The sequence below is a fragment of the Pipistrellus kuhlii genome, unplaced genomic scaffold (genome assembly GCF_014108245.1).
Source record: "Pipistrellus kuhlii isolate mPipKuh1 unplaced genomic scaffold, mPipKuh1.p scaffold_m20_p_23, whole genome shotgun sequence".
NCBI lineage: Eukaryota > Metazoa > Chordata > Mammalia > Chiroptera > Vespertilionidae > Pipistrellus > Pipistrellus kuhlii.
Window position 1 is genome coordinate 1106322 of NW_023425522.1, and position 25736 is coordinate 1132057.

Genomic DNA, 25736 nt, shown 5'->3' on the forward strand with positions numbered 1-25736 from the left:
AAAAGATGTATAGCACATAAAGTACAAATAAAATATACAATATTCTTTATCATAAATTCTCTGTAACCAGTTTCTCACAGAATGATTTTGTTGATTTTCCCCCCTGAATTCTTACATTTATAGCCTACCTGTGGTACTAATTCAATCACAATATGGCAAATGGAGTTCCATCCCATCTACTTGTATTAGTTTTCTGTGGCTGTAGTAACAAATTACCAAAAACAACAGAAATTTATTTTCTCATGGTTCTGGTGACCAGACACCCAAAATTGCTATTACTGGGGTGTTGTCAGGACCATGCTTCTTTTGGAGCCTCTAGTCCTTACCTCTAATAGCTTCTAATGGGTATTGAAATTCCTGGACTTCTCTTCTGTGTTTATCAAATCTCCCTTTGCCTCCATCTTCTTAGGACACTTGTATGATTGGATTTAGGGCCCAGCTGGATAACCAAAAATAATCTCCCATGTAAAGATCTTCAATCACATCTGCACAGTTAAAAAAATGTAAAATATAAAAACATGTACAAGTTCCAGGGATTATTAGGACCTGATAATTTTATTGATTTCAGAGAGTAAGGGAGGAGAGAGAGAGAGAGAGAGAGACAGAGAGAGGTCAATGATGAGAGAGAATCATTGATTGGCTGCCTCCTGCATGCTCTCCACTGGAGATGGAGCCCGCTACCCAGGCATGTGCCCTTGGCGAGAGTCAACCTGGGGGCCCTTCAGTCCCCAGGCTGATGCTCTGTCTACTGAGCCAAGCCGGCTAGGGCAGGACCTGATATTTTGGGGGGGCCACTGTTAAGCCTACTACACTGCTCTTGTACCAGATTCTCTTTTTAATCCAGTAAGGATTAAAAAGAGAATCTGGTACAAGAGCAGTGTAGACACGCTGTTATTGGTTTTGGAGAGAGGGAGAAAGAAACATCAATGTGAGAGTGAAATATTGATTTGTTGCCTCCTTTACATGCCCCAACTGGGATCAAACCCACAACCTGGGTATGTGCCTTGACTAGTAATCAAACTCTCAACATTTCAGTATATGGAACGACACTGCCACCAGCTGAGCCACACTGGTAGGCAGCAGTTAATTTATTGTCATTAAATTTGATGCGCGACATACAGATTTCTCATCGTTGAGCAAATTGTTAATTGGATTAAAATTTCTCAGCTTTAGCACTACTTTTAAATTTAAACTACATCATTAATATTTTTCCACCTATTAAAATTTTTTAAAAATGATTTTAGAGGAAAGGAGAGAGAGAAACATCAATTGGTTGCCTCCTGCATGGGCCCCAACTGGGTATCCAACCCGAAACCTGGGCATGTTCCCTGACTGGAAACCAAACCAGCCACCTTTTGGTGTTTGGGATGAGCCTCCAGCCGTCTGAACCAGCCCAGCCAGATTCCACCTGTTTCTTCAGTCTAGACCTGTGCTGTCCACTGTGGCAGCCATTGGATAATTTGCCTGTTGGAACACTTGAGATGTGGCTAGTTTGAACTCAGATGTGCTTTAAGTGTAAAATAAACACCAGAATTTGAAGAGTTAGTAATGAAAAAAAAAAAATGTAAAAGATATCCTTAGTTACTTTATATTGATTACATGTTGAAATAGTATTTTGGACATACCAGGTTAAATAAAATATACTATTTAAATTAATTTCAGCTGTCTCCTGTTACTGTTTTAAATCTGGCTACTCAAGAGTTACATTAGCCCATCCAGGGGGCTCAGTGTTGAAGCGTCCTATCCACAAGAAGGTTGTGAGTTTGATTCCCAGTCGGGCATATACCTAGGCTGCAGATTTGATCCCTGGTCGGGGCACATATGGAAGGCAACTGATGGATGTCTTTCACTCCCTCCCTTCCTCTTTCTAAAATCAATAAAAATATATCCGAGGGTGAATATCTTTTTTAAAAAAGCACAGACAATAGCAAAATACAGTGAAATGAGGAAGTGCCTAGTTTTGAACATCACCTTTGCTTTTAATATAATTTAGTTTTAATTTTATATAATTTAATTTTTAATAATGGCCTTAACAACTGACTTGCAAAAATTATTAAAATTACACGGTTAGCTTTTGGAGCCATTATTGGGCATTGTGGGGACTGGGGTCCTCCAGTTAGGTTTTAGGGTGCTCATTGGTGCAGTTCTTCCCTGTACCCACAGTGGGGCAGCAAAGTCCAAGTGATGGTGCTTCAGAGTGGGGCAGGGGCAGCTGTCCTTTGCTTTGGATGGGGAACTGAGACCCAGGGGCAAGAATTTAGTGAGGCCCTTTCCAAATGGTCTTACTTAATTCTGAGGCCTTACTTCGGGACCTGGGCTCATATTTTGACTCTACCATGTACTAGCTATGTGATTTGAGGTAAATTACTTAATTCCTCTGACCTTGGTTCTTCCTTTGTAAAGTGAGAATAGGATTAAAGGAATGACTATGGTCCTTGGCACAGACTAAGTGCTCAGTGTTGTTAAATAGTAGCAATTAATATTTACCCCCATTTGCAGATGAGTAAATCGAGGCCCAGAAAGAAACAGGAACTTGGGGCCACAGAGAGGAATGAAGCACAGAACTCTCCCTTCCAACAGGCCCGTGACAATGCTCACCTGCTCAGCCCTGGAGCCTCAAACCTGCAACTCCCTTCAAAGACCTGTGGCCCAGCATGAGCTGAGAAAAGCACACCAAGTGTCAGGGCTGAGAGCCCTGCACCCAGAGAGGCACACTGGCTGGAGGTCCAAAGACCATTATTATTTATCCCCCATGTGACCTGCCCAAGGTCACTTTTCTCTCTCAATTAAAAAAATACATTTTTATTGAGTTGAGAGAAGAAGGAAGAGATGGAAACATCAATGATGAGAGAGAATCATTGATCAGCTGCTGCTTGCACACCCCCAACTGGGAATTGAGCCTGCAACCAGGGTATGTGCCCTGACCTGGAATTGAACTCTGACCTCCTGGTTGCATGCTCTATGCTCAACCACTGAGCCACACAGGCTAGGCAGGTCACTTTTCTCTTGTTTCCTTCCTTATATAAAATAAGGACAGGCTGGGTCTGCCTAACACTCTTCCCCCAGTCTGTTTTGACTTCTCTTTTTTCTTTTTTTAAATATATTTTATTGATTTTTTACAGAGAGGAAGGGAGAGGGACAGAGTTAGAAACATCGATCAGCTGCCTCCTGCACACCCCCCACTGGGGATCTGCCCGCAACCAAGGTACATGCCCTTGACCGGAATTGAACCTGGGACCTTTCAGTCCGCAGACCGATGCTCTATCCACAGCCAAACCGGTTTTGTCCTGTTTGGCTTTTCTTTCACTGATGCTCAACACACTGTTCACCCTCTGTTGACTGAGGGCTCAAGATCCACTGCCACCTCCCCTACCAGTGCCCTAAAGAGCGCCCTTGGAGCCACCTTCGTTTTGCATACCACCCAGGAGGGGGCTCAACTTTCCCCCTGGCTCAGGCTCCCCAGTGGTCTCCCCGTCAGTCCCTCCATCCTGCTTGTTTTTCCTCCTCATTTCCTTCCAACCCAGATCCCATTCCGGGAATTCTCCGGCCTGCCAGACCCCTGGGGGAGCCACCAAGTAGAAGTTGTCTGTGTGATTTGGCACCAGAGGAGGGTTGTGGCTTCAGCTGGGATTTGGGCCAGCTCCTGGAAGGCTGGTCCTCTTCCCTCAACCACGCTCTCCTGGTTTTCCTTCCACTTCCTTGCTGCCCCTTCTCTGCCTCCATCTGGGGCTTCTCCCTTTGGCACCCTTTTCCCCTTCTGCCCCACAGGTCTAGTCATTCTCTGCCTTGAGCTTCCGTTTACAGTCCGTAAAGTGGGATTATCCTCACGTCTACCTCCACAGATAGAGCATTTATCTGAGGACACCGTCAGTGCACGCCAGTCTGTCTCAGGGCCACCCTATTTACCTCCCTGCCCCCTCCCCCAACCCCTATCAGCCATCACCTCCTCTGGACTCGCTTCCTAAATAGTGTGGATTGTTACTTTTTTTAAAATATGTTTTATTGATTTTTTTACAGAGAGGAAGGGCGAGGGATAGAGAATTAGAAACATCAGTGAGAGAGAAACATCCGTCAGCTGCCTCCTGCACGCCCCTCCCCCCCCAAGGGGATGTGCCCGCAACCAAGGTACATGCCCTTGACCGGAATCGAACCTGGGACCTTTTATTTATTTATTTATTTTTAAATATATTTTATTGATTTTATACAGAGAGGAAGGGAAAGAGAGAGTTAGAAACATCGATGAGAGAGTCATCGATCAGCTGCCTCTTGCACACCCCCTACCGGGGATATGCCCGCAACCAAGGTACATGCCCTTGACCGGAATCGAACCCGGGACCCTTCAGTCCCCAAGCCGACGCTCTATCCATTGAGCCAAACCGGTCCTGGCCGAACCTGGGACCTTTTAGTCCGCAAGCCGACACTCTATCTACTGAGACAAACCAGTTAGGCGGATTGTTATTTTTTTAATTAAATATTTCAAACACACTGAGAAATACTTAAAATAAGCCACAGAAGCACCCGCATTAACATTTTGTCATATTTGCTTTAGATCTTAAAAAAATTATATATATTTTCTTTTTTTTCCTTCACATTCTGTCAAGTACCTACTGTGTGCCAGGCACTGTCCTAGGCACTGGAGCACAGCAATGAACAGCACTAAAAACCTAGCCGGTTTTGGCACAGTGGATAGAACTTCATGTACCTTGGTTGCAAGCTCGATCCCTGGCCTGGGGCCATGTGTGGGAGGCAACCAATTGATGTGTCTCTCTCATTGATGTTTCTCTTCTGTCTACACTCTCTCCCTTCTCTAAAAATCAGTGGGAAAATATCCTCAGGTGACAATTAACTGAAAAATTTCTTTTAAAAAACTAGCTCTGGCCCTGCCAGGTAACTCACTTGGTCAGAGCATCATTCCTGATATGCCAAGGTTGTGGGTTCAGTTCCAGGTCAGGGCACATGCCTAGGTTTTGGGCTTGATCCCCAGTGTGGGGCGGGCAGGAGGCAGCCAATCAATGATTTTCTCATCACTGATGTTTCTATCGTTCTTTTCCCTCCCTCTCTGAAACCAATAAAAATATCTTTAAAACAAAACCAATGAAGTAAATAAGTGGAACAACAAATTGATATTTCTCTCAGATCAGTAAAGTTGGATACATTAAAAAAATACCTAACCTTCAGGAAGCGATTCCGGAGCCAACCACTACACATGTGCCGAAGTCAAGTAGGTGGTGTCTTGGGGAGGTCGGCAGAAGCGGGCAGGGAGGCGTGCAACGGGGAAACAGCCGGCATGAAGCTGCTTTAAGTGAGACCAAAGGAAGAGAGGGGGTTTGCTAAGTGAACCCAAGCTTCCCAGGCAAGGAAAAGATCAAGTGCAAAGGCCCCACAGCAGAAGCCAGTGTGCTAATCTGAAGAATGCCACCATCTCCTGAAGCGAGTCCTAAAATAGCTGACTCACTAGATAGAGACCCTGCCAGGCCCGGTGCTCAACTCCTGTTCTGAATCATCCCCTCACAGCATTACAGATGAGGAAACAGAGGCTCAAGGTGGCTCAAGCCTTACCTGACATCACCCAGCTGGCAAGGGGATATCTTAGGATTTTTAAAAAATATATATATTCTATTGATTTTTCATAGAGAGGAAGGGAGAGGGATAGAAAGCCAGAAACATTGATGAGAGAGAAACTTTGATGAGAGAGAAACAGTTGCCTCCTGCACCCCTCCCCCAACTAGGGGCATGCCCCCAACCAATGCACATGCCCTTGACCAGAATCGAACCCTGGACCCCCCAGTCTGCAGGCCGACTCTGTATCCACTGAGCCAAACCGGTTTCGGTGATATCTTAGGATTTGAAACCAGGCCTGGGTCCCTCTCAGCACTGGGTTAGGGGCTTGGGTGGCCTAGGAGGAGGAGGGACAGGGAGAGGCCACCTCACCTAGAAAATAACGAGAAGGTAGCAGCTCCTCCCTGGCCAGAGCTGACCTGAGTTTGAAGGAGGGAGCCGCTTTTCTTCCAACGCCCGCTGCTGCCTCCGGCAGCCTCTCCATCCCAGCATAGGGGGTCACTGAAGACCCTACTTCCTGCTTCCAGCAAGGAGCAGACTTGGCCTGGCATCCTGGCCCTGTTGCCTTGGGCTCCCATGGCGATCATAGGTCCGGCTGCCCCAGCTCAAGGGGGAGGAGAAAGTTGTTAGTCCCCCAGATCCTCCAGCCTGGGAGATGGTCCCCTCCCCAGTGCCATTCCTAACCCTGTCTGGCTTTGGGGATGGGGGCAAGTTGGGCCTGGGAAAGGTCTGTTTTAAAATCCAGAATCTGGGGTCCCACTCCTCGGGCACTCCCATTTGGTGGGCCTGGGATCTGCATTGGGAACAGATTGGGGGAGAGCTCGGACACTGAGAACACTTTCTTACCAGGAGGCCCTCCTCTCCACCTGTTTCCTCTCAGCTTGAATTGTACCCCCTCCCTCCAGGATACCTGCCCTGGGTCACTGCTTCTGCCTGGCTCCCCCATCACAGCACAGGGAACTCCTGGTGGCTGTGGTCTCCACTCAGCTCTGTCCCATCCCCTAGACTGAGCAGAGTGGGGATGCTTACCACCTGATGACTAAGTATCATTTCAAAGAATGAAGGTTGTGGAAGGGCAGGGACTTGCCCGGGTGACAGAGCTCCAATGGCAATTAGTAAGAACTCTAATAATAACAGCTACCACTCACGGCTCTTCTGTCTGCCTGGCACAATCCAAGGGCTTTAAAGTACTAATTCATCACAACCTTTGAGGTAAGTACTAGTATTATCCACATTTCTACAGATGAGGAAACCGAGGCAAGAGAGCTTAAGTAATTTACTCCAGGCTGCACAGCTTCTAAATGGCGAAGTTGGGAGATGAACTAACAAATTCCTAACACATCTCTGCCTGTGACCCTCACTGTGTGGAAGCAGCATTGGGACTCCTGCACAGAGCTGTGGAGAGCAGTGAGTCAGTTTTGAGTGGTGCCTTACATTTTTCCTCTTCCCGCCACCCTGCCCCCTCACCTGTCCCTCTTCCAGATGCAGCCCCAACCCAGGGGAGTGCTAGGCAGGGCCGCCTGGACGGAGAGGGACAGCCAGGCCCCTGTTGCTTGGCAGCTGCCTCTGAGGGTCAGAAGTCTCCCTTAACATAGCTGGTGGGAATGGGGCCAGGTTTGCCCTCCCCCATCTAAGTTTCATGGGACCTGAGACCTGTCCAGCCCTTAGCCAAGGGCAGTGTATCGTCAGCCTGGCTGAGGTGGTTGTCCAGATGAGAAAAAGAGGCCTGGGTGGTAGGTGGGGACAATGAAATCGTAGGCAGGCACAGTTGTATTTATATAGTTTCCAGCCCTATCTTGGAAAAGCTCAAATCTAATCTCAGGACCTTCCCAATTGTCCCCTCCTGAGGAAAGCCCTCTCCACTTTGCTGGCCTTTTGGCTGATGGACCTCCTGAGAATCCCTGAGCTGCCACATAGAGCCTTTTGTGTCGGGTCCTGAAGGATGTGTAGGAGTTCCCCAGGGGCTTGGGGACTAAGGGCCTTCCTGTGGTCTCCACTCAGCTCTTGACCACACACCAAGGGCAAAAAGCATGTCGGTGGGAGGCGTCCTGGTACAGTGGAGAACAGTCAAAATGGTGTCCCGAAAAACTGGTACACATTGGGTCAATGCCAGTGAGATGGGGGAACGGGCTGAGGGGCCAGGGAGTTGCACCAGTCAGAGCTCTCCTGGCTTTCGGGATAGGGCAGCCTCAGTGTCTGAATATGCATGTCGCTCGCTAGTTGGAGGTGAGAAAAGGCTTCTTCCAGGGTCGGGAGCATGCGCCAGCCCCTTCTAAAGTTCGCCCAGCCGTCCACACTGGATCCTCGGCTCTCGGACTACAAGTCCCGGCAGGCTCCGCGCTGCGGCGCTAGCTCGGCCGGCGTCCCTTCGCGAGCCCGGGGCGGCGTTGGAGCCCAGTTCCTCCCGTGGTCTAGCCGGCGGGGGCGGGGCGGACGGCGCACGGGCAAGCCCATTGGCCGAGTCGTGCTTCACTCGCCTCCTGTGCCCGCCCCCCGGAGGCTCCGCCCCGCACGCCCGAGCCCAGGCCGCCAGGCGCACCTCCCGGCGCCCCGCCTGCGCCTCGGGACCCGCGGGGCCGTGCGGCGCATCCTGCGGCGGCTGCGGCGGCGGCGGGCGCGGCCGGGCGGAGGGACGCAAGATGATGAAGTTTCGGTTCCGGCGGCAGGGCGCTGACCCGCAGCGCGAGAAGCTCAAGCAGGAGCTCTTCGCCTTCAACAAGGTGCGGGCTGGGGCCCCGGGCCGGGCGGGAGGGCGCGGGCCGGGGCTGGGGGCCCGGGCGCCGCAGCCACGTAGGGCCGCGGGGAGGGAGCGCCCGGCGGGAGCGCGGCGGGCTGGGCGCTCCTCGGCGGCCGCCCTCTCGCCTCCGCCCCCGCGCCAGTCCCAGTGGCCGCGGGTCTCCGCCGGCTTCCCGGTGTGCCTCTCCGGGGCCGCGGGCCGCCGGCCCTCCTCCCGGGGCTCTGCGAGTCTCTGGGTCTCTGCCCCGCCCTCCGACTCCACCGCCTCCCCGCGCTCAGCCTTCGCCCGCCCGGAGGGCGGGGGTCCCTGCCTCGGTCCCTGTGTGTCTGCGTTCCTCTCCGTTTCCCTTCGTCTCTGCCTGTTTCTCTGCATCTCTGCATCCTCTTCCTGCTGCCCCTCCATCTGTGTGGGGTTCTCGAATTCTCACTTTGTGTCTCACTCTGTCTTCTTACCCCTCTTGGAGGCTCCTCCGCACCCCTGCCCGCCTTGGGGCAGCGCAGGGCCGGGTTTGTTTGCTTTCACACCCAGGTGGAGCGGGAGGGGTGGGGAGTGGGGCAGATGTTGGAGCGGTAGGGCTGGGAAATCCCTTCCATGTTCCTCTCCTCCCTCACCCAGGGCTCCCGACTTCCTTGCCAGGTGGGGACTTCAGGGTAAATGCCTGGCTGTGTACCCAACCCCACTTCAGGTCGTGGGCCTCAGTTTCCCTTGACATGGAGCCACTTTTCTCCCTGCTGTGGCTTCCTGTGCCATTTAGGCCATGCAACCTAGGCCGAGGCGGGATGGAGGGCTGCCCTCCTTTTTTCCCTGGGTAAGACAGCGCCTTCAGCCCCCTCCTCCCTCTGCCCTGGGCATGCCCCTTGCTAACTCCTCCAGAGTGTGAGTCCAGCTGCTCGCACTGGCTGCTCTGTCACACAGGTGAGAGAAGGGAGTCTCAGAGAGGCGAGACTTGCTCAGAGCCACAGATAGAACCGGTCACTTTGTCCTTCTCCTTATTGGTAGGGATTTGACTTCAGCTTTGCGGGGCTGCTGTGGTCCCAGAAGAGACTCTTGTCCAGGAGAAAGCTCTGATGGCTGGACATGGAGTGGTTAAGGCACAGGGCATCTCCTGGCACAGGCAGGGTTCTGAGGGGTGGGGGGCTGCTGCCAGGACCCTCAGACTCTCCAAGAGCCTGCCAGAAGCCTGCAGCCCAGAGGGAAGGCGCTCCGGGCCCCTCCTGTGCGTTGGCTGAGAGGATGAGCTAAGGTGTCACTTCCCCAGCCAGTGAGCTGGGTGTGAAGGCAGGACATGCCGCAGAAGGTGGGAGGCTAGGAGGCTCCGGCCGGCTGGTCCTGGTTGGGCAAAAGGTGAGGGCTCCCCACTGAGGAGAGAGGGCCCGTGCTGAGTGGGCAGCAGAGGCAGGAGGGAGGTGGTCTTGGGCGAGGGGCTGGCTCACCAGGGGGAGTGGTATATGATCACTAGAGGATAGATGCCAAAATTAAATAAGGTAAATAAAATAAGAGCGATTAGACCCAGGTTCTCTAGTGGGGTTGGGGGCCAGGGGCAGACATCAACTCTGGACTCAGTCCTGGGCCCACATCCCAGGCCTGTCTGCACGTTGCCTGTGGAGGGATGTCCACTGACACTGAGCTCTGACCGTGTGAGTCCTAGGTGCCGAGGACAAAGGGGACAACCCTCTTCATCCAGGGGCTGATGCCATAGCGGAGGAGAGAGTGAAAAGCCAAAACAGAGGAGTAAGATGTGCGGCAGTTTGGATGGTGGCCAGTACTGTGAGGGCCTGGAGCACGTGAGCAGGGACGGCTGCTGTAGCCAGGATGGCGTAGGGCCCTCTGAGGAGCTGATGCCCCAACTGAGACCCGATGATGGGGAGTGCAGGGTAAAGCACATTCCAGGTAGAGGGACAGTAGATGCAAAGGCCCTGAGGCAGGAAGCTGCTAGTAAATTGGAGGAGATCAAAGGGCCACTGGGCCTAGAATTAAGTGAGAGGGGGCGAGAGTGGGAGGAGGAAGACAAGTCCAGATGTGAGGCCTTAACCTTCTCCGGGTAGCTGGGAGCCCGGGGGCGGGAGGGTTCCTGGGCAGAGGAGGGGACTGGCCAGTCAGTCCAGTGTTGGCATGGCAGTGCTGGTGGGAGAGGGAAGTTGCCCCCCACCCTCAGCCAAATGGGCAACTGTGTCTTCAAGTGACTCCCTGTCCCCAGTGCTCCATGGGAAACTGAGGCTTGGAGAGTGCTGTGACTGGCCCAAGGCCATGGCAGCTGCCCGGAGGGTTCAGTCCCTGCCAGGAGGCCGAGCAGGAGGGAGGCTGAGGCAAGAGACCTGGACACCTGGGGATCAGGGTTTTGCTGCTTTTTTTTTTTTCCTTTCCCTTCCCCTTCCCTTTCCCCTTCCCCTTCCCTCTCTTTTGAGAGAGAGAGAGAGAGAGAGAGAGAAACAATGTGGTGGAGAAACATCGATCACTTGCCTCCCATCTGTACCTGAACTGGGTATCGAACCCTTAACTTAGGGTGTGTGCCCTGACCAGGAAAGGACCCCACACCATTTTGGAGTGGGACAACGCTCCAGCCAACCGAGCCACCTGTCGGGGTGATGAGGCTCCTTATAAAACGTGTCTGGCTGAGGCCGCGGTCAGGTGGGGTCCCGCTTGGCGTCGAGGACATGGGCTGGGGTATAGGCATCCAGCAGAGGCCCCAGCTCGGCCCCGGGGAGGAGTGTGAACTTTCTGGGCTGGAGGAGTGGGACCGCTCTGCGCTGGGACTGGCCCCTGGGAGGGAGGACCGGGGGAAGCCGCTGCTCAGCTTCCAGCTGGGAACCAAGTCGGGGGTGGTGACACCTCCAGGGCCTGCAGGAAGCTCCTCTGTCTCTGACTCAAGAGCCTCTTCCTAGATGGCCTTGGGGGTTGGCCTCTGACCTCCACGTGGAGCCGTGCTTGGGAAGTGCCATGACTTGGGGGGGGGGGGCCTAGACCGCATGGTGCCTCCCCGAGCTTCCTCTGGGGCTAAGGGCAGAGCCCTGGGGCAGTGCTTCCTGGTGCTTCTCCTGTTGGAGCCCCAGTGCAGGGCCGGGCGCTTGGCTCAGACCCTCCCATACCCCTGGAGGCAGGACTGCCACTTCAGTGTCCTCAGGCTGCGGACGAGGAGCACGGGGACCGCCGAGTCCTGGCTCCTGGCACACAGCAGCCGCAGAGCCTGAAGGCTGCCTGGGGTGGGCCGGGCGGGCCAGGGCAGCGGTGCCTGTGCGAGTGTCCCCCTCCCCCGCAGACCGTGGAGCATGGCTTCCCCAACCAGCCCAGCGCCCTGGCCTTCGACCCCGAGCTTCGCATCATGGCCATCGGCACCAGGTCTGGGGCCGTCAAGATGTATCCTTTGCGGGCACAGCCTTCGGGGCGGCAAGGACCGCCTGCTTCGCTGCCTGTGCGCTGGCTCTCGGCAGCCCGGCCTGGGGGCCTCGAGGCCCCTGGCCCCTGGGAGGCGGGTGCCGCTCTGCCCTCAGCTGCCTCCTCACGGAGATGGTGTGGGGTGGGGCTCGGCGTCCTCACTGCATTTCAGCCAGTTACCCAGGCGACCTGCTTTTCACGGCCCAGCAACTGTGACGGGGAGCTGGGCCGGGGGACTGGTCAGTCTTGGTACCGGTCAAGGTTGGTGGGTGGGCCAGGGTCACGTAAGTGGGTTTTCCCTGGTGACCGGCTACACGTGTGTGCCAATGTGAGACACGTGCCCAGCCGAGGGCTGGGGGCAGTGCCAGGCTCTGCATGGTGAGCGCAGCTCGGCCCCACCTGGCCGCCGGCCGCCATACAATGGGCTGTGTGTGCCGCACAAAGCGGGCATTTTCCCTGTCAGCCAGGCGGGTGGGGGCAAGCAGACAGCTGGATGCTTCTTGCCTGGAGTGGAGCGTCACACTTCCCCTGCCCGAGTGAAGCCCTCCCCCCTCCCTCCCTCCGGGAAACAGAGGTGCAGACTGACTGGCACCTGCTTGGAGTGAGGTGCACCCCACCCCTCCCCACGTCACCCTCTGGGTCTCCGTGTCCTCAGGAGGGACACTGGGTGCACAGAATGAGTCAGTGCCTGTAAAGGGGAGGGGAGGGCGGCATCTGGACCTGCACTTGGTGAGCTTGCCTACACCAGGGGGTGTGGCGGGGCGGGTGCTCCCCCAGCACCATCCACATCCACTTCCTCGCTTCCCGGCCTGCTGCGCCCAGCCCTCCAGGGGTGCCCCGCCCTCGTGCTGTGCTCCGCGGTGGTGTCCTTGGTGCCCATGTCACGCGTCTGTTAGCCTCTCCCGCTGGCCCTCCTGTGCCCTGTCTTCCTGGGCACGGGCCTCTCGTGCTCACAGAGGACGCGTTGGACGCCTGGGAGAGCCTCAGAGGAGGCCAGAGCTCTCCCCAGCCCTCCTTCCTCCCCAAGCCACCCTGGGCTGGAAACTGAGGCTTGAGGAGGAGGCCTTGCACACAGAGGCGCCCCTCCCCCGTCTCCTTGGTGACTCTGGGTCCTGCCCAGCACTCCTGCCCCCTCTTTTGTCCCCTCTTCTGTGTGCTTCCCGCTCCTGCAGGGAATCCTAGCTCCAGCTCCAAGCAACCGCTTGGCTCCTGCATTGTTCCCGGGCGGCACTGCTGACCTCTCCCTCGCCCTCCCTCCGGGCCCCCAAGCCCTGCCTGTCCCCACCGACCTGGTGCTGCTGAGGCTCTGGTCCTGGTGCCGGGCACTTGAAGCAGGTCACCCAGCCTCTTCGAGCCTCTGAGTGCTGGTGTGTGACATGGACAGGCCCTGGCCTCGCCCCTCTCTCGGGCGGGGGCTGTGGCCTGCCTGCCCGAGGGAGAGGCTGGTTTCCTCGCCCGTGGCCGGAGCCTGGAGCTGTGGGAAGAAGCAGCCCGGCCTGGCCTCGCTGCCTGTGGGGCCAGCTCCGTGCACACAGACACGTGAGGCCGATGGAGAGTGGGCCGCGTGTGCCGAGCATGTTTTATCTCACTTCCCCCCGTGAGGTGGGAGTCCATGCCCCATCTCATGGCTAACAGTGCGGAGGTTCGACCACAGCAGGACTTCCCGGAGCTGGTGGGGCCTGCGTTCTGAGCGAGGGGGTGACTTGGGGCAGGGAGGGCCGCCTGGGCTCTGAGGGGCTCTGGTTGGCAGCCTGGCTGGGAGCTCTCCGAATGGCCTGGAGGAGGAGGCCGGGCATCGCTGCCTGCTCTGCCCTTGACCTGCTGCCTCAGCTATGGCGCACCCGGTGTGGAATTCACAGGCCTGCACCGAGAAATGGCCACCGTCACCCAGATGCACTTCCTGCCTGGCCAGGTGAGCCTGTGCCCCTGCTGGCTGGCTTTTGAACCCTGGGACCCCTCCCAGTCCTACCAGCCAGTCTTGTCTCTGCACATCCCCTAGGGCCGCCTCCTGACCCTGCTGGACGACAGCAGCCTGCATCTCTGGGAGATCGTCCACCACAACGGCTGTGCCCACCTGGAGGAAGCACTCAGCTTCCAGCTGCCCGCTCGGCTGGGCTTCGACGGTGCCAGGTACGGGTGGGCTTGGCCGGTACGGGTACGGGTGCCAGGTACGGGTGGGCTTGGCTGGTACAGGTTCGGGTGCCAGGAACGGGTGGGCTTGGCTGGGTCCAGCCACTAGGCCTGGGGAGCCCGCCTTGCAAAGGCATGTGGGGCCGGGAAACTGCCGAGGGGCTGGGTTAGGGCGGCAGGGAGCTCAGCCTGGGTCCCACAGGCAGCGTTTGGAGCCTGTCACTGAGAAGGGCTCCAGGGCCGGGGCGGGTGTTGAAGGGGAGCTGCGGCTGAGCTGAGGGGAGCAGCGGGCTGTGCGCTGCTTCAGGGGTGCAGGTGGGAGGTGCACCGGGCCCCAGACTCCCGCACCTGCTGGAGGCCCTGCGCTCCCTGCATGGCGGTGGCAGGTGTGGCGCGGTCCCAGCTGAGCTCACGTTAGCACAGATCCCCTGGCGTGTCCTGGGGCGGGATGACAGGCCACAGTGTGTGCAGGTGAAAGGGTAAGCTTGAGGTGAGGTGGATCCTGCCAGGCTGTGTGCGCGTGCAGACAGGAGGCTCCAGGGCCGGCGGCGTAGCCTGGTTCCTGCCTCTCCTTCCCGGGGGTGGGAGGGGCTTGGGAGCCCGTCTCCGACCAGAGGAGCTGCCTCTGTCCCCGTCCCCGCCCGATGCTGGCGTCCTGTGCATAATGGAGCGAGTTCGTTCTGATGCCACCACGTGGCCTTCCCAGTTCGCCCGTCCACTGGAGAGGCAGGTCTCAGTGAGCACAGGGCCACAGTGCGCTACCCTAGCAGCTATTAGCGCCCTCTGCTCTCCTAAGAGGAGCCACCCCTCCCTCCCTCTCCCTCAGCGGCCTCACCCCCTCCCTCTCTCCCTCAGTGGCCTCACCCCCTCCCTCCCTCTCCCTCAGTGGCCTCACCCCTTCCCTCCCTCCCTCAGTGGCCTCACCCCCTCCCTCCCTCTCCCTCAGTGGCCTCACCCCCTCCCTCTCTCCCTCAGTGGCCTCACCCCCTCCCTCCCTCTCCCTCAGTGGCCTTACCCCCTCCCTCTCTCTCCCACAGTGGCCTCACCCCTTCCCTCACTCTCCCTCAGTGGCCTCACCCCCTCCCTCCCTCTCCCTCAGTGGCCTCACCCCCTCCCTCCCTCTCCCTCAGTGGCCTCACCCCCTCCCTCTCTCCCTCAGTGGCCTCACCCCCTCCCTCTCTCCCTCAGTGGCCTCACCCCCTCCCTCTCTCCCACAGTGGCCTCACCCCCTCCCTCCCTCTCCCTCAGTGGCCTCACCCCCTCCCTCCCTCTCCCTCAGTGGCCTCACCCCCTCCCTCCCTCTCCCACAGTGGCCTCACCCCCTCCCTCCCTCTCCCTCAGTGGCCTCACCCCCTCCCTCCCTCTCCCACAGTGGCCTCACCCCCTCCCTCTCTCTCCCTCAGTGGCCTCACCCCCTCCCTCTCTCTCCCTCAGTGGCCTCACCCCCTCCCTCCCTCTCCTACAGTGGCCTTACCCCCTCCCTCTCTCTCCCACAGTGGCCTCACCCCCTCCCTCCCTCTCCCACAGTGGCCTCACCCCCCTCCCTCTCTCCCTCAGTGGCCTCACCCCCTCCCTCTCTCCCACAGTGGCCTCACCCCTCCCTCCCTCTCCCTCAGTGGCCTCACCCCCTCCCTCTCTCCCACAGTGGCCTCACCCCCTCCCTCTCTCCCACAGTGGCCTCACCCCCTCCCTCCCTCTCCCACAGTGGCCTCACCCCTTCCCTCCCTCTCCCTCAGTGGCCTCACCCCCTCCCTCCCTCTCCCACAGTGGCCTCACCCCCTCCCTCTCTCCCTCAGTGGCCTCACCCCCTCCCTCTCTCCCTCAGTGGCCTCACCCCCTCCCTCCCTCTCCCTCAGTGGCCTCACCCCCTCCCTCTCTCCCTCAGTGGCTTCACCCCCTCCCTCCCTCTCCCACAGTGGCCTCACCCCCTCCCTCTCTCTCCCTCAGTGGCCTCACCCCCTCCCTCCCTCTCCCTCAGTGGCCTCACCCCCTCCTTCTCTCCCTCAGTGGCTTCACCCCCTCCCTCCCTCTCCCTCAGTGGCCTCACCCCCTCCCTCCCTCTCCCTCAGTGGCCTCACCCCCTCCCTCCCTCTCCCTCAGTGGCTTCACCCCCTCCCTCCCTCTCCCACAGTGGCCTCACCCCCTCCCTCTCTCTCCCTCAGTGGCCTCACCCCCTCCCTCCCTCTCCCACAGTGGCCTCACCCCCTCCCTCCCTCTCTCCCTCAGTGGCCTCACCCCCTCCCTCTCTCCCACAGTGGCCTCACCCCCTCCCTCTCTCCCACAGTGGCCCGCCCACCCTTGCCCACATCACCGTGATCCTCCTGGTGGCTGCTGGCAACATGGCCGCCCTGGGCACTGAAGGTGGCAGCGTCTTCTTCCTGGATGTTCCCACCTTGACGCTAATGGAGGGTCAGACCCTGGGCCCCGAGGAGGTTCTGCGAAGGTGAGGCAGGCGGGCTTCCCACACCCACCGCGGGCGGCTCTCCTGCTGGCTCACTGGCTTCCTCCGCAGTGTGCCAGATGACTACCGGTGCGGCAAGGCCCTGGGCCCCGTGGAGTCCCTGCAGGGACACGTGCGGGACCCCACCCGGATCCTCATCGGCTACAGCCGGGGCCTGCTGGTCATCTGGAACCGGGCGGCACAGTGTGCAGACCGCGTCTTCCTGGGGAACCAGGTTTGTGGGGAGACGGTGCCCACGGCCGGGCCCTCTGCCGTGCTGTCTGCTCATGCCCACCTGCTCTGCCCACAGCAGCTGGAGAGCCTGTGCTGGGAGCGCAGTGGCAGCACGCTGGTCAGCTCCCACAGCGATGGCAGCTATGCCATCTGGTCCGCGGACGCTGGCAGCTCTCCAGTGATGCAGCCTACGGTAGCCACCATGCCCTACGGTGAGTGCCGGGCAGGCCGAGGGCAGCCCCTGCTCCCTAAGCAAAGGGCTCTGACGAGTGTCGATCCCAAGCTCTGGCACTCACGGGGGCACCCAGGGGGACTTGTGGAAGGTGGCACCACTGTGGGTGTACCGTCAGGGGCCTGGGCTCCTCCCTGGGAGGCAGGAAGCAGCTTTGCAGCAGGAATGATGTGGGCTGGGTGGGAGAAGGGGTGAGAGATGTGACCTGAGGCTCTTCAGTCCTGGCAAGCACAGAGCTGACACTGTCCCTCCCTGCAGGCCCCTTTCCCTGCAAAGCCATCAACAAGATCCTGTGGCGGGACTGTGCCTCCGGGTAGGTGGGAGCTGGTCTCGGGGCCGGGCTGGTCTGGCTGGGCAGAGGCGCTCAGGGTTGTCCTGTGATGCTCTCCCTGGATTGGGCAGTGTGAGCTCCAGACCCAGGTGGCTCACAGGGCCCCCACCCCCGTACAGGGGCCACTTTATCATCTTTAGCGGCGGCATGCCCCGGGCCAGCTACGGTGACCGCCACTGTGTGAGCGTGCTCCGGGCTGACACCCTGGTGACACTGGACTTCACCTCCCGCATCATTGACTTCTTCACGGTGCACAGCACGCGGCCAGAGGATGGTGTGTTGCCCTCCCCCGCCTGGCCCTCGCACCGCCCGTGGCCGTGCTCCTCACCCTGCCCTTCCCGCAGAGTTCGACGAGCCCCAGGCCCTGGCTGTGCTGCTCGAAGAAGAGCTGGTGGTGCTAGACCTGCAGATGCCTGGCTGGCCGGTGCTGCCTGCCCCCTACCTGGCCCCGCTGCACTCGTCTGCCATCACCTGCTCGGCCCATGTGGCCAACGTCCCCGCCAAGCTGTGGGCCCGCATCGTGAGCGCGGGGGAGCAGCAGAGCGCCCCGCCCGCCGCCGGGGCCTCGGTCTGTGCGCGCGGCTCCTGGCCGGCCCGCCTGTGGGGAGGGTGTCCCTGGGAGAGGTGCAGCCAGTGCAGAGCTGGAGGTGGAACGTGCAGGTGTACATTGGGCTCAGAAGCAGTTTGGGTCCTGGGTGTCAGCCAGGGTAAAAGGGAGGAGAATTTGTCCTGATCTCCACTGACATCTTCGTCCTCTCCCAGAGCTGGCCCATCACCGGGGGCCGGAACCTGGCCCAGGAACCTTCTCAGCGAGGGCTGCTGTTGACTGGGTAGGGCAAACTAGCCCCGTGGCCAAGCACAGTTGTGACGTGTGTGTGTGTGGGCTAGTGGGACGGGGTGTGGGAGAGCCCAGCCTAGATAGGCGGGTACTGACCTGCCCAGTGACTCAGGCCTGGCCCCTGTGGGACCGGGTTCCCCTTCAGGAGGGTGGGTTGGATTGTAACTTCCTTAGACCCTGTTTCAAGCCCCTCCCTCTGGTCCCGGGGCCTGGAACTGAGCTCTGTCACCTAGCCTGTCCTGGGACCGGAAAGTCAGCTGGCCCTGCGGACTGCCCAGGGCCGGTGCCGAAGAGCCCAGCCTGGGCCTGCCGGTGCGGTGACTCAGGCTGACTTCCTGCCCTGCCCCTCTGCCTGCCTGTGCTGGGAGTCATGGCCTGGCCGCCTCCCTCTCCTGCTTGGAAACTGTTAATCACGGCTTTCGGGGCCGCTGGGGCTTCCCGTCCAGCCCCACACTCCTGCTTCTCCTCCTGCCAGGGCTTCCCCCCTGGCAACGCCCCAGGTTTGCCTGCTCCCGCCTCCCCTCTCCCTGCTCCCGCCTCCCCTCTCCCTGCTTTCTGCTGGCCTCCCTGCTCCCGCCTCCCCTCTCCCTGCTCCCGCCTCCCCTCTCCCTGCTTTCTGCTGGCCTCCCTGCTCCCGCCTCCCCTCTCCCTGCTCCCGCCTCCCCTCTCCCTGCTCCTGCCTCCCCTCTCCCTGCTCCTGCCTCCCCTCTCCCTGCTCCTGCCTCCCCTCTCCCTGCTTTCTGCTGGCCTCCCTGCTCCCGCCTCCCCTCTCCCTGCTTTCTGCTGGCCTCCCTGCTCCCGCCTCCCCTCTCCCTGCTTTCTGCTGGCCTCCCTGCTCCCGCCTCCCCTCTCCCTGCTCCCGCCTCCCCTCTCCCTGCTTTCTGCTGGCCTCCCTGCTTCTGCTGCTGCCTTGGGCCCAGCTGACCCCTCTGCGCTGTGACCTTTTGCTGGGTAACCCAGAGAGGACAGAACCCGAGTCCTCTGTTCCCTGGATCTCCCCTCTTCTGCCTCCTGCTCACCACCCTGGCGATTGTGTCTACATCGCTCACCCTGTTTGAAGGGCCCAGGTGCGTGTGGCCTGGCATATAGTCTGCACTCAGTAGGTGCTTCCTATTTGCTGTATACAGTAGGCGTTTGGGCAATGTCTGGCCTGTGCAGTAGGTGCTCAGTGCTGAGTGGATGGAGGGTGGGCTGACGGCTTCCTCCTGCAGCCACGAGGACGGCACTGTGCGGTTCTGGGACGCCTCCGGCGTGGCGCTGCGGCCGCTCTACAAGCTGAGCACAGCTGGCCTCTTCCAGACCGACTGCGAGCACGCCGACAGCCTGGCCCAGGCCCCCGAGGACGACTGGCCGCCCTTCCGCAAGGTGGGCCCCGCCCCGCCCCGCCCCGGGAGCCCGGCCCCGGCTCTGCCCTGTGTCTTCACTCCACCCCATTCCCCAGGTGGGCTGCTTTGACCCCTACAGTGACGATCCCCGACTCGGGGTGCAGAAGGTGGCACTCTGCAAGTATACCGCGCAGATGGTGGTGGCCGGCACCGCAGGCCAGGTAAGCCTGACGTCCTCAGGGTTGGGGGGTTGGGAGGGACTTTGGGAAGAGATGTGCCTGAACTGGAGGGTCTGGTGAAGTGGTAGAGGGACTGGCATGGGCAAAGCCCTGAGGTGGGAGACCAAGCTCTGGCTGCAGGGAGCTGGAGGCCTGGGGCAGGGAGCTGGAGGCCTGGGGCCAGGGCCGGCGCAGGTGTTAGGTGAGCCCTGGAAGGGCAGGGAGCAGCAGGGCTTGGTCAGGGCTGTTGTCCAGCACTCAGAGTACACGGCGGTGCTCAGTGGTGTTTTGTGAAGTGGGAGATAGGCGTTGTGGGGGTACTTTGCCCCAGCAGGGCAGCGACCAGTGGGTCTTGTCACTAATCCTCAGTGCAGCGCTAGGGCACAGTAGGCATTCAGTAAGTGCTGGCTCAGTGGATAAGTGAGACAACCCTGGGGCCTCCCTGACAGTGACTGCAGGCTCGGGGGGCATGGTGGCCCATCCTCTGTGCTGACCCCTCCCTGCCCTGGCTGCGGGCTCAGGTGCTGGTGCTGGAGCTCAGTGACGTGCCATCGGAGCAGGCGGTCAGCGTGGCCAGCATGGACCTCCTCCAGGACCGAGAGGGCTTCACGTGGAAGGGCCACGAGCGGCTGAGCCCGCGCACGGGGCCCCTGCCCTGGCCCGCCGGCTTCCAGCCCCGGGTGCTGGTTCAGTGCCTGCCCCCAGCCGCCGTCACCGCCGTCACGCTGCACACCGAGTGGAGCCTGGTGGCCTTTGGCACCAGTCACGGCTTTGGTCTCTTCGACTACCAGCGCAAGAGCCCTGTGCTGGCCAGGTGTGTGGTGCGGCCTGCAGCCCCAGCAGGGGTCTGTCCGCCCAGCTGGCCCAGCTCTGGGGGACCGCCGGTGTGTCCCACCCCAGCCAGGCCTCCGCTTCCTGTCAGCCTGCGGTGAGGCGGCTCCAGCGCTGACCTTAGCGAGGTGCTGCTGGCCGAGTGCCGAGCCCCCCGATGCCGGGCTCCTGCTTCCCGACCTGGGACCCTTAATGCCCGGCCCCCGGGCAGCAGGAGCACAGAGGCTGCTCTGTACCCAGCGGGCCCATCTGCCCCCAGGTGCACGCTTCACCCCAACGACTCCCTGGCGATGGAGGGGCCGCTCTCCAGGGTGAAGTCTCTCAAGAAGTCCCTGCGCCAGTCTTTCCGGCGCATCCGTAAGAGCCGCGTCTCAGGCAAGAAACGGGCTGTTAACACCAACAGCAAGGTGAGCTGGGGCCAGGCTGCGGGCAGCACCCCCCGGCGGCGGGGTAGACATGGAGCCAGGCCCGGCCCTGGCCGGTGCCCTGTGTCTGCGCCTCTATTGCCCCCCTCAGTAGCCTTCAGCCCGTGGGCGTTCGGGTGAGCTGGGAGGGTGCTGGGCTCTGAGGGGAGGACAGCGTCCTGGAGCCCCGCGTCCCCAGCTGCAGGAGGCCAACGCGCAGCTGGCGGAGCAGGCCTGCCCCCACGACGTGGAGATGACCCCCGTGCAGCGGCGCATCGAGCCCCGCTCGGCCGACGACTCCCTCTCGGGCGTGGTGCGCTGCCTCTACTTCGCCGACACGTTTCTTCGCGATGGTGAGGCCCGGGGCGGGACGGGCTGGAGAAACGAAGCGGGCCTCAGCTGGCCATCCAGGAGACGGGCAGGGGGTGGAAAGGCGTTACTGGTGCCTCCGGGCGGCACCGGCGGCCAGCCACACAGTTCCCCCGGGATTCCTGCTGGAAGGGATCGGAGGGGAGCCACGGGACCTCAGACTGAGAGCCCAGGGTTTGGGGCGGGAATGCCGTACGGCCCGTCAGCAGCGAGGGAGGGATCCGCGAGGGTCTGTGCCGTCTGCCTCGCTAAAAAGCTGGCTTTGACCCCAACTGGTTGGCCCCTGAGCCGGCCCTCACAGAGAACTGGGTCGTCGGGTTTATCGAGTAATTCATCGGTCGATTTCTAACTCACATACTGGGACTCGAACCCCTCCACTAACCAGAGAGTAGTCACCTGTGCTCTGCCGCTCCTTTTGCCGGAGTGGGAGGACTTGAGTTCGTGTCTGACAGCTGTGACCTACAGCGAGGTGCCCGCCCGGATTGTGCTCCGTGAAGCGGATACTGATTCTGGGGGTGGCTCTGTCTCCTTTCTTCTAAGTGCCTTTTAGGGTTGGTGCTGGGTCCGCCTCCAGCCTGCACGGGGCATTTCAGTGATGTGTCTTTTAGCCTCTGGTGTTATTTGTCGCGGGTCCTTAATTCCGTGGATTTTCCCCAGTTTGGACGTGGCAGCCCGTGGGTCTCCCCAGTCACTGTAAGGCGGCCGTGGGGCTCAGTTCCTGGCTGACTGGGGCTGGGCTCCGGCTCCCCAATGCTTGTTGCTGAGGTCACCGTTCTTCCAGGGCTGGCCCACCTCGGCGCTGGTTCTCTAGCTCGGATTCCCCACTAGAGGGTCTCCCCAGAGGTGCGGCTCCCACGGGGCGAGAGGCGAGATGGTCTCAGCTCGTTTCAGCCCAGGCCTGGGACGTGGTGTCTGATTGCTGCCCGGACACACTGGAGGGGTGGGAGTGAATCGGGGTGCGGTTGGGACCCTGATGCACCTTTGGGGTGAGGACCCTATTCTGAGTGTGTTGCCAGGGCTAGTAAGGGGATGTGGGGGCGGGAGAGTTGGGGCTCTGATGGGGCTGAGGGTGCCGTGGGCGGGTTGGAGAGGTCAGGGTCCAGTTTGTGTGCCGTTGCCGTCTCTGCGGAGGTGCCTCTTTAGGAGAGTGGTGTCCGAGGCTCGGGTTGTGGTCAGCAGTTCAGAGAGGGTGCCCAAGGCGACGGAGCTGGCTGAGGTCACCCCGAAGTGGAGCAGGAGAGAAGCAGACCCGGGTCCGTGCAGGAGCGGAGGGGCGGGATCTGTTGTGTAGGGCTGATGCCTGCCTCACAGCCTGTTGCCCCACAGCGGCCCACCACGGACCCACCATGTGGGCAGGCACCAACTCAGGCTCTGTGTTTGCCTACGCGCTGGAGGTGCCACTGGCAGCGGCAGGCAGCGAGAAGCGGTCCGAGCGCGCGGTGGAGGCTGTGCTGGGCAAGGAGGTGCAGCTGATGCACCGTGCGCCCGTGGTGGCCATTGCCGTGTTGGATGGGCGCGGCCGCCCGCTGCCGGAGCCCTTCGAGGCCTCCCGGGACCTGGCCCAGGCGCCCGACATGCAGGGCGGCCACGCCGTGCTCATCGCGTCGGAGGAGCAGTTCAAGGTGAGCTGCTGCGGACACGCCAGGCTGCTGCCTCCTAGACACCACGGGGCCCCACAACTCTTGCCTTGACTATTCCTTACCTGCTGAGCCCCCCGCAGGACCCCACCAGCCAGCAGGGGTGCTCCTGCAGAACCCCGATAACGCCCTCAGCTTACCTCACTGGGTCCCCACCAGAACCCCTTGACCCTCTCCTCTGGGCCCTGGCAGGAGGTCCTGGTGTGGGGCACACCAGCCGCCTAACCCTCACAACCCGGCGAGACTGGTTTGGCCAGGTTCTGAGGGAGGGGCCTGGGAGGCGCTAGGAGCAGTGTGGAGCCGGGCCAGGACAGGAGGGCAGCTCCAGGAGGAGGGTGTGCAGGCAGAGGTGCTAGTGGCCAGGGGCAGGGCCAGTTGGCAGGCTGGGCTCTGCGTAGGGGCTGGGGTGTGGACCGGACCAGGCTGTGCTCACTGGTCATCTGCCCGCTGCCAGGTGTTCACATTACCCAAGGTGAGCGCCAAGACCAAGTTCAAGCTGACAGCCCATGAGGGCTGTCGTGTGCGCAAGGTGGCCCTGGCCACGTTCGCCAGCGTGGCTTGCGAGGACTATGCCGAGACCTGCCTGGCCTGCCTCACCAACCTGGGCGACGTGCACGTCTTCTCGGTGCCGGGCCTGAGGCCCCAGGTGCACTACTCCTGCATCCGGAAGGAGGACATCAGCGGCATCGCCTCCTGTGTCTTCACGCGCCACGGCCAGGGTGAGGCGAAGCTCCCTGGGGCAAGGGCCCAGGCGGGTCCAGGAGTGTTCCCGAGAGCGGCAGCGGAGGGGTGTCCCGTGTGGGCACAGCACCGGCCAGGGGGCGGGAGGGCCGTCAGCACGTGTGGGCAGAGGCCAGCTGCAGGCTGAGGGTGGAACCGTCTCCTGACTTCACTCTCGGCTCCTTCTCTCCCGCCCACCCAGGTTTTTACCTGATTTCACCATCGGAGTTCGAACGCTTCTCCCTAAGTGCCCGGAACATCACAGAGCCGCTCTGTGCTCTGGACATCCGCTGGTCCCACGGTGCTGCCCAGGCCAGGTGCGTGGAGGTCTGGGAGGTCCGGTCAAGGCTGCTGTGGCCCCACCCCCAGATCCTGCGTGGAGCAAGGGCAGCCCTCTCTGGTGTCAGCACTGTGTAGTCCCAGGTCTCAGGAATGCGAGGACAGGGGTTTTGGTTCTTTGAGCCTTGAGGTGCCTGCCTGTGACCCCATCATGGCCCTGTCTCTGCAGCTACAAACTCCAAGAGTCGCCCAAGCTGAGCCAGGCTAACGGGACCCCCGGCATCCTCTTGGCCCCACAGAGCCGTGATGGAAGCCCTAATCCTGTCTGCGGCACAAAAGCTGGTGAGGGGCTGGGCATGGAATGGGTGGCAGGACCCCAGCCAGCCAGCCTGACGGGGAGGCTTCTGCAGGAGGCACAGCTGGAATGCTGGGGAGGGTGCGCCAGGCCAGACGGGCAGGGGGTTCAATACTGCCACATCCTGCTATGGCTGGTTTGGGGCCTGGGCCCCAGAGGTCCTAACAGGCCTGACCGTTTCCTCCCTGCAGGCGCCCCAGAGCGGCCCGAGGCCACGCTCTCGCCCATGTCCGTTGACTCGGCCATCAGCGCTGACACCACTCTGGACACGACAGGGGACATCACGGTGGAGGATGTGCAGGATTTCCTGGGGTGAGGTGGGCGGGCAGGATCCACAGAAGGGCTGCCTCGGCTCCCCAGCATCCCTCCCCCAGCCTCAGCCAACCTCAGGTCTGAGCTGGGCATGTGGGACCCAGGGGGCCTCACCCAAGTCCTGATCGCCGCCCCTTCCCCCAGCTCCTCGGAGGAGGCGGAGAAGAACCTGAGGAACCTGGTGGAAGACGAGGCTCGAGCCTGTGCCATCCTGATTAAATGAGGTGCTGCACGAGTAGCCACTCTGGGTCTGCTAGGTTCCCCGCCTCAACCCCAGGGCCCGCCTGGCTTCCCGGCGGAGCCCAGCAGGCCCCTGGGACGCCAGTGCACCGAAGCCTGCTGCTCTCCAGGCGCCCACGGATGGGATCTGCGCTGTTTCGTATTAAACAGCCAGCCTGCCAGCCCCTGGGTGTCATAGGTTGTGTTTGGAACAAGAGGTGGTGGCAGTTTGGACTCTAGAGGGTGGGGTGGGGGGGAGGCTTGCTAGCTCATTTCAGCAGCTGAGATCACCAGGCACAAGGCGGGGCCCTGTGGGCTGAGCCTGGAGAACGGGGCCTGGCCTGAGACTGGCCACCACTCCAGCCTCAGTGTGGCCCTGTCCACATGTGGGGCTCATAAGCCTACCCACCCTATTTGCTACCTAGAGCTTCCACCCCACCCCCCAATCAGGTGCAGACCCCAACTCTGTTTCTTGCTGGGGACAGACTGGCCAGCCTTTAGTAAGCAGTTACTGCTGCAGGGGAGTGGGGGGACGGGGCGGCCCTTGGCCTACCTGGAGGAGCCCGATAGGTGGCAGCCAAGGAGCCAGGCTGTCGGCCCCTTTGGCCGCCCCAGACCTCTGCTGACCCTTCTCTTCCTCTCCAGGGAGCCGGAGCTGCCCAGCTGCACTGCCTTGCTTGGAGCTGGGATCCAGGATCTGTGTCTCCTCCCGGCCCTTCGCACAGCTGTGCCTGCTAACCTGTGGACCCGAGGCACCTGCCCGTGTGGGCCCCAGGGTGTGGGCCTGGGAGGGGTCTTGGACTGGCCTCTCCTACAGGCGAACTTGGAAGCCGGTGCCACAGGGAAGGACAGCTGAGCTGGCAGCCCATGCCACCTACTCCACACACCAGCCTTCCCCCTCCTTTTGCAAAGAATATTTTTCTAATGCCTGGACTGGACAGTGCTGGGCTGGACACTCGTTTCTAAAACTATTTTGGTACTTGTTCCTGGGCTAGCATGTCCTCCTCCGCCCACCCTCTACATGAGTGTGTATATGAGTGTGTGTGTGTGAGTGAGAGAGAGAGAGGGAGGGAGGGAGGGAGGGAGGGAGACAGACTGGGAGCTCCCTTGGCACCCAGGACTGGGGCCCAGTCAGGTATGCGTTATGTGGGGTCAGAATGGGTTTCCCTGTAGATTGTAATTTTGTTAACATTA

At 60.4% G+C, this 25736-nt stretch overlaps 1 protein-coding gene and 1 long non-coding RNA gene across 7 annotated transcripts; both read left to right on the forward strand.

Moving 5' to 3' along the window:
- Nucleotides 1–642: 642 nt before the first annotated feature.
- Nucleotides 643–1656, forward strand: LOC123652935. The gene is made up of 2 exons (XR_006742519.1): nt 643–843; nt 876–1656. It is a non-coding gene; the product is annotated as an uncharacterized LOC123652935 (long non-coding RNA).
- A 6426-nt stretch (nt 1657–8082) lies between these two features.
- LLGL1 (LLGL scribble cell polarity complex component 1) lies at nt 8083–25324 on the forward strand. 6 transcript variants are annotated; one of them, XM_045586460.1, is made up of 23 exons: nt 8084–8279; nt 11553–11650; nt 13499–13580; nt 13668–13798; nt 16083–16241; nt 16311–16473; nt 16549–16684; nt 16963–17017; nt 17155–17309; nt 17380–17603; nt 17798–17865; nt 19085–19238; nt 19315–19419; nt 19938–20230; nt 20507–20654; nt 20851–21004; nt 22347–22642; nt 23112–23376; nt 23580–23694; nt 23886–23998; nt 24203–24323; nt 24468–24547; nt 25188–25324. In XM_045586460.1, the coding sequence occupies exons 1-22, from the start codon at nt 8199–8201 to the stop codon at nt 24544–24546; spliced, it is 3195 nt and encodes a 1064-aa protein (XP_045442416.1). In that variant the 5' UTR covers nt 8084–8198; the 3' UTR covers nt 24547; nt 25188–25324. The 6 variants fall into 6 exon arrangements, 4 of the variants coding, with proteins under 4 accessions (XP_045442416.1, XP_045442417.1, XP_036307732.1 ...); XM_045586461.1 differs by having other exon boundaries at nt 16552–16684; XM_036451839.2 differs by having other exon boundaries at nt 24468–24566; nt 25209–25319.
- Nucleotides 25325–25736: the final 412 nt, after the last annotated feature.